This window comes from Lucilia sericata, unplaced genomic scaffold (assembly GCF_015586225.1).
Source record: "Lucilia sericata isolate MDLA Ls3-8-SP2 unplaced genomic scaffold, ASM1558622v1 Contig000080F_arrow, whole genome shotgun sequence".
Classification (NCBI taxonomy): domain Eukaryota; kingdom Metazoa; phylum Arthropoda; class Insecta; order Diptera; family Calliphoridae; genus Lucilia; species Lucilia sericata.
Window position 1 is genome coordinate 294,779 of NW_023994113.1, and position 7,658 is coordinate 302,436.

Here is a 7,658-nt window from a genome sequence, read left to right on the forward strand (position 1 = left end):
AATTATCTCAAAAATTGCGACCTGAGAGTGCGCACAAGGTTTACATGGACACACAGACAGACGGACGGACATTGCTTAATCGACCCAGGAAGTGATTCTGAACCGATTGGTATACTTTAAGGGGGGTGTAGTACCAATATTTTTGGGTGTTGCAAACAACAGCACAAACGCATAATACCCTACCCACTATAGTGGTGTAGGGTATAAATATATGTATGTATGTTAAACGGAACTAAAAACTACTGACCCCGATATCGAGCATGTAATCAAAGATTACCCAGTCCTCCACAATATTCCCGTATTAAGTCGAGGAATATAGAAACTCCTTTCGTATATATATCCATCTGTATAAATGTCAAAAGTGTTATTATCAAAAGTCACGTCCGATAACAACTGTCAATGTTATGTATTATGACGACAGTATTTCTCAAAACTGCTCTTCAGCTGACAGCCGAGTTAAGTGCCTACTGGTTGGCCATGATGCAACAGTAAAAGAGAGCATTCGATGTTGTGCTCCATAATTAACCTGTAATCGAAGAATTTTAGCAGGTAGCTTCTTAGACTTTTGTCAAAGGTCCTCCAAATGGTTTGCATACGTATGTACATATATTTAGTTTCGATGATAGTTTGGGGATCAGAATAATAACCAGATTCTATAAGATCAGAAAGTCTAAGACAGTAAATCATCAAAGAGGTATCTCCTAACCCATTCAGATCCACTAAAAATTACATTATTAAAACCTACAACGAATGAAGCAGAGCCACAATCTCTCGATTTGCAATTTATGTTAAGGTGTTGAAATACAAAAAATCGGTCGATATTTATCATTGATATCAAGAACAGAGATAAGATTAATTAAGATGGCAGACTTATAGACCTGAAATAGTTTAATCTAGTGTAGAAGGCCTGTCCTCCTTTTATGATAATGACCGCTGTAAAACAGATTCAATATTTCGGGATATATGACCACTCAAAGCTGATTATTTATTTCAGAAATGACCAGGGCCTAATTTAGTCCGAACTATGCTAAAAAGGGCCTTCAGTCTTCAAGCTCGATTTCAGTTTATTTTTCATTTATAAGGAATTGAACTTTCACACGTGTTCTCGAGAAGTGTGCTTTGTGTAAAGCTTCAGGAAGTTGTTCTTCGCTGCTAGACCGACACTCTACAGAATCATTATTGTATTGACCGCTTGCATTGGATCCAGGCAATTTGCACGCAAGTAGTTTTTGGATTAGTGTGATGTAATAGATTACGTGGTTCTCACCTAAGACGTCGCCTTGTTAATTTGAGTATATTTGTTCGATATATTTGGGTTAATATACGAATGGTCCTGGTCCTTTGTGGAATATACTTTACATATGTGTAAGAAATAGGCTCAATTTTTACTGGTATAAAAACGTTGTTTTATAACTAATTACTTAAGTAATTACATGATTATACGTTTATTAATGGACTAGATTTATTAGGACTTAATTAAAAAGTAAATGTTCAAAACAATTTAACAAATGACTAGATAGTAATTAAATAAAAAATAAAACTAATTCCTAATAAATAGAAGTAGCAAATATTGCTTATTTATAAACATAATAAAATTTCATTGTTATCGATTTGTATTTACATTTAAACGATCCCTTAATATGGTCTTAATAGTCTCCTCTTTTTGAGCTAATTTCTTTTCTAATTTATCTATTTCCTGCAGGTGTCTGGCATGTAGTCCCCGTACCTGAGACTCTTTATGCTTGACAATGGTTTCCAAACGTTTAAGAGCATCCCAGGTAGTTTGTAAATTGGCTTGACCCTCTTCGAGTTTTTGGGCCCATTGTAAAGCAATACGTAGTCGAGCTTTTAGACGATCACGAGAACGTTTGACTTTTTCCACCGAACGTTGGAGAGAAACATTACGTTTACGTAAGTCGTTTGTTTGGGAAAGGTGCTCTTCGAGTTCTTGTTTAAGCTTGCAGTTGTCTTGCTTAAGTTTTTCTATTTTCATGTCCACATTGGAATTACGTTCCGTAAGTTCACCAATGGTACGTTCTAATGAATGTTTCTCTTTGCTGTGCTGCTGTCGTAACTGCTCCAGAAGTTCTTTGCATTCCTGAAGCGATGTGGCAATGGTGTCTTGTGGCAGAGCAGCCATACCCTTCAGTGAGGCCAATTCGGCTTTACAGCGTGTATAGGCACTTTGCAAGTGTTCCATGTCCAAAACTAAAGTTTGAATCTTCTGCTCATAGCAATGCATTACCTCAACAAGTTTTTCTTTGGCCAAATCAGTTTTTCTCGTTTGAGAATCTGCTTTTTGTCGGCATATTTCCAATTGAGCTTGCAGTCTAGCTCTTTCTTCTCGCCAATTACCTCCATCCCGTTTTAGATTCTCTATTTCCTGTTGCAAACGATTGTTTTCCTCTATAACGGTTTTCAATTCCCCCGTAAAATGCTCAAACTCCTGTTTGTATTGTTGTATTAAATCCTCTTTATCGCGTAGCATTTCATCATAAGCCTGCAGTAGAGGCGACAAAGTGTGAGTACGTAAACGTCCTTGTTGCCACTGTGAAATGGAAGACTTGGCATCTGAGTTTTGTTGTGATTTATCCTCTGGTTTTGTTCCTTGTCTAAAACAATCTTGATAGCGTTCTATTTGTACATTTAAACGATAGACTAGAGTTTTCATCATTTCCACATCGGCTGTTAACACTTTGTTATCCTCTATGCGTTGGGACAACTCCTGGTCTAGCTTGTGACAGTTGTTGCAATCCGCTATTTGACGTTGTAAGGCAGCAATACGCTGCTCTAGGCATTTGGCATCGTTAAGAAGACGTTGATTTTCATCGGCAAACTGTTCATTGAATTTATGCAGAGTGGCCAAACGTTGCAGTAATTTTTCCATTTGTTGGTCTTTTGATTGAAGCTAAAGAAAGATTGGTTAATAAAGTTTAATTAAGTTTAACATTTAGAATCGTTTAATTACCAATTCATTGAAGTAACTGGTGTGTTTAGCAGTTTTCCCACATCTATCCTCTTTGGAACCTTCTGCACTCTGAGAACGCCTATTGAAATTGCCCGAAAGTGTTTGCAATGTTTTCTCTTTTGTGCGCTTTTTATGAACCTTACGATGACTACCTTCTTCGTGTGCGCCTATTTGTGTATCCGATTGGTCCAGATCGGTTATAATAACATTTCTTCTTGTAGTAGTTGTCATTTTTTATGAAGAGACATTTAATTATTTCCAATTTTTCCTTTTTTTCTGATATACAAATTATTATTGAAATTATTACCACCCTAAATTTTGTGAACAGTATGTCTCCGTGTATTTCTGTTAATCGAAACATTTTGTGGCAGTAAACAGAACACAATGTGGTTGCCCGTTACCATGGTAAACTAATTTAGTTTATTTACAGAGTATTGGCGCAATAAATTCTTTGTTTTTCCAAGGGGTTGTTTGTCGTGGTTAAATCTTGTTATAGTTTCAATATTGATTTAGTCTAATTTTGCATAAATCTATTAAACAAAGATACTTTTGTCCCGTTAAGGAATTTCATTAAATTTTAATACATATTTTTGTATTCGTTGTCTAATCTTCTACAGCAATACTGTTCAAAAAAGAAGTCGATCAAAATCGGGGTTCGCCCAATAATCGAGGGAATTATAGCCGCATACCAAAATTTGTCATTACTAGAAGATACAATTCTTATATCAAACATACATAACTAATGTCTTTAAAATGCATATAACAAATCAAAATATGAATTAAATTAAATTAGATTAATTACTTCAAAAAGTTCAAAATTGATTCCTAGAAAAAAAATCACCTCCTTAAGACATTCTTCTAACAATAAACTACTACACATTCTAATTTGAAATTATTACTTTTATTCTCATTTTAACAAAACAATTTATAAAATTAATATCGCAGCCTTAAGAGATGCGTTTAGTTGTTGTGGGGTTCTAAAATTAGAAAAAATCGTGTACAAATTAAAATTAATAAAAAAAAATTACATCAAATAATTTACATTGGTATCAAAAAATTATAAATGATTAGAATAGTAACTTAGAAATAAGCAACAGATGCCAGACATTATTTTGCAAATTGAGTCGTTTGCAATATATCGCTTACATCTTTAGTAGAAACATTTTAGATTCTAGTTATTTTCATCATCTTCTTTTCTTTAAAGTGTCATCATATCACACCTCAGGGGACACTAATTAATGGGAAATGTTATTTGCAAATTAGCAAATTGTCCAAATTTTTCCAATACACCTGGATAAACGGAACGCATTAGTTGCTGATAGGCCTCATCGCCCAATTGAGTGCGCAGGTTATTCAATTGCCATTCGATGTATTGTGGTAGGGAGATTTTGTGAACCGGATCTTTGAGAGACAATTGCCTGCAGCGATCATAATGATAGGTTTTATAATCGAAATCGTCCATGGTGCAATAACTGCTCGTATCTAAATCATACTCATCGACAAAAACCAATGAATCACAGTACTTGACCTGTTTAGTTTCATTTGTTTTATTCGGATTATTGGCATCTTCCGGCTCTTCCTCATCTTCATCCTCGCGCATTACCTCAAACAATGTATCTCTAATGTTTTGCATGATGGCGGGAAATCGTTCCAACACTATGGGATTATTAGAGAATATTGACAGAAAGGCCAAACAGAATAGTTTAAGTTTTTCCAACTCTGTCACCAAAGGCATCTTTGTGATCCACACATCCAATATCTTTTCCAAAGCATCTGGCTGCTGCAGTTCTTGTATAACTTCCATAAACACCTGTTGACTTATTAACAGTACACGGGCCACCATTGTTAGATACATGCCCATCAGCATGGGAAAATCTTTGTTACTGTATACTTGTCGGAATATGTATGGTAAAAGAGGTCGTACTAGCTCCAAGCCATAGCTAGCATCTGTCTTTAGACAAATCTCTAGTACTTTCAACATCAAACTTATGCCTTCGGGACGTATATCATCGAACATACGATTGCAAAAGTCTATAAATGAACGTCCATAACGTTCTAAGAAGGCATGGGCGTCTAGCAAGATGTATGCCTGTATTAGCACCAATACGGTGCGTAAATTTTCCGAAGACATTTCTATAATGGGCATTATGTTTCGACACAAATTCATGAGATGCTCGGACATGCTGGTCGAATTTTCCACCACAGCCACCCACAGTGATAGGCCTTCTTCGATAAGATAGATGTGAGAAGGTTCCTGCAAGTTAAATTAATGAATATGATTTGAAATTAGCAAATAAAGAAAACCTTACCTGTATATCAGTACTCAGAGCAATAACACTGTATAAGAATGGACGCATTTTCTCGGGAATATCACGTATGGCCTTAACAACTTGTTGTAGTGTGCATATAATGGCACAACGTAACATACTATAATCTTCACTCTCCTTCCACAGCAAAGGTAAATATGATATCAAATTATCAGCTTGCGGTTCAATATTATCACTCATTTTCTCCACCAACGATGACATGATTGTCAAAACTTTCATTTTAGTATCGCATTCTTTCGATTCACGCAACAGCACAAACAGAGCATTAAACGATGGTTCCAAGTAGGGCAAAAATGCTTCGGGTGCAAAATCAAAGTCTGACACTAAAATTGACAGCGTTCTAGATGAAGCCAGACGAATGGACATATCTTCAGAGGGACGCAATAAATGTAAACAAGCCTCATAAGCCAGAGGTCGTAGGTCTCGTGAGAATTTCACACCAGCCCATTCTCCCAGCAGCCAAATTATGCGTCTACGTAATATTCGAAAATTGTCTGAGTCAATTTTTAACTCATTCAATAGCTGACCACTGAACCAGGCATCAAAGTCCAGTTCATTGAACAAATGTAGAGACGCTTGTCCGGCGGCATTGTAAATTGCATCTTTTAGTAGAATGTCCTTAAGATCGGAACTCGCTGTCAGCTGTATTTGTTGGGCTTTCTGTATGTATTTAACCACTTCCGCTGACATTTGTGTTTGGTAACTAGCAAAACAAGCAGCAAATAATGTTTCCACACATGGTCTCAAGGCATATTTCCATGTGTCGCCACCATTGTCATCTTGAGCAAACTCCTCGGGATCTTCTAGCCATAGGTCAAGTTCAATTTGTGTTAGTATAAAATAGTGTGTTATAATCTTTTCGCAAATGTAGCTCAAACGTTCTTCAGTGAAGAATTTCTCCAGCGAGGTGCGTATTTCCAATTCTCGATTATTTTCATTGTCCCACGAGTTGTCGATCTTTTGCCAATAGAACGGAGACATCAGACCCTTCATCAGATTAATACAGTGAATGGCAAATTGGCGAAAATTTATTATATTATCGGTGAATATAAGATAAGCACTTATGTGGAAGACATGGTCGAATGAGAACTGCAAAGCCATGGGGGCAAAATTCTTAAAAGCCTCGGCATGCATTTCATGGAATTCCAATAGAGTCTTCATCTGTTTCAATATTAATTTCTCCAATAGTGCTATAATTTGTTCGTCCGCATTTAGTTGTCGCAACTCAAAGCGACAATTCAAACACTGCTTAAGACGCTCGAATAGTTTCTCGACGAAACGCAGGCATATTTCGGAAGATTGTGGTTTCGAATAACCAAATATAGTTAATTTACGCAAAATTCTAGTGCATAACACCGAGCGTTCCAAAGTGGTTTTGGCCAGGAATGGCGCCTCCTTTAATTGGTGGAAGAACAGTGGACAAAGTGTATCCCATAGTTGGTAAATAAATTCATAAATATTGCTGGTAAGCTCTTCGAAAACCTTCTTTTCGGCCATCATGCGACGGGAGGCTAAAGCCTTGATTACATGATGCAAAGTTAAAAGTACTCTTTGCTGTTCACCGGAATCGTAAACATCACAGCTACCAACATTGGCAGCAAACTCTTGCAGACGCTTCAATAGTTCCGGTATCAACTGAGGCCAATCACGTGGACAATCTATGCGAGCTATACGAGCCATTAAAACAGCTATTTGTAAGGAAATCTGAGGTATGGGTTCATTGGCAAAATGTACTAATAGTAAATCCCTAATTTGTTGCTTCTCCTCCTGCGACAATTCCTGGCGAGTTCCTTTACGCCAGAACTTGTTTATACCATTCTTCAAATACACCACCGCCATCCAGCGCACATTCACATCCAAATGTGGTGCAATGGATGGATCCATTCCACCAACAGCCGCTAGACATATGCGTGTTAGTGTCGTGAAAAAACCCGGCTGTCCTTCCCATTCGGCCAGCTGTAGTTCAGCTTTACGTACCACTTCGTGATTGCTATCGGTGGCTGCGCACAGCGCTTGACACACCATTAGTTCAGGTGATGATGGCTGCATATCCATGATGGATGGTCAAATAACTGCAACAAAAGAAACACACAATTATGATTCGCATCAAAGGTGTGGCAAATACCTGCTAAAATCCTCCTTATTTCCAAGATTTTCAGCTACACTTCAATACTTACATGTAGAAAACATTAAATATATCCTTATTGCCGGATATTGATTGTGTTAGTTGCGAAAAAAATCGAATATTTTTCGTGAAAATATGAAGAAATAATTGGCAACAAAAAAATTTTCTGCAGAATTCGTGATGTTTTGTCGGCAGAGACCTGCGCCGACGAAACTTGACAGCAGTAACGACGGCGAAT

At 37.1% G+C, this 7,658-nt stretch overlaps 2 protein-coding genes across 2 annotated transcripts; both read right to left on the minus strand.

Moving 5' to 3' along the window:
• Positions 1–1,482: 1,482 nt before the first annotated feature.
• Positions 1,483–3,710, minus strand: LOC119599538 (protein Cep89 homolog). The gene is made up of 2 exons (XM_037949318.1): positions 2,969–3,710; positions 1,483–2,908 (listed from the first exon to the last, which is right to left on the minus strand). Exons 1-2 carry the CDS (start codon positions 3,197–3,199, stop codon positions 1,604–1,606), a joined length of 1,536 nt encoding a protein of 511 aa, XP_037805246.1. The 5' UTR covers positions 3,200–3,710; the 3' UTR covers positions 1,483–1,603.
• A 146-nt stretch (positions 3,711–3,856) lies between these two features.
• Positions 3,857–7,658, minus strand: LOC119599537 (importin-11). Its single transcript, XM_037949317.1, has 3 exons — positions 7,473–7,658; positions 5,278–7,367; positions 3,857–5,222 (listed from the first exon to the last, which is right to left on the minus strand). Exons 2-3 carry the CDS (start codon positions 7,348–7,350, stop codon positions 4,200–4,202), a joined length of 3,096 nt encoding a protein of 1,031 aa, XP_037805245.1. The 5' UTR covers positions 7,351–7,367; positions 7,473–7,658; the 3' UTR covers positions 3,857–4,199.

Coding starts and splice junctions, on each gene's coding strand:
- LOC119599537 (XM_037949317.1), bottom strand. CDS start 7,350: ATGGATATGCAGCCATCATCACCTGAACTAATGGTGTGTCAAGCGCTG. Junction 5,223..5,277: donor CTCTGAGTACTGATATACAG/GTAAGGTTTTCT, acceptor TTTAACTTGCAG/GAACCTTCTCACATCTATCT.
- LOC119599538 (XM_037949318.1), bottom strand. CDS start 3,199: ATGACAACTACTACAAGAAGAAATGTTATTATAACCGATCTGGACCAA. Junction 2,909..2,968: donor CCAGTTACTTCAATGAATTG/GTAATTAAACGA, acceptor ATCTTTCTTTAG/CTTCAATCAAAAGACCAACA.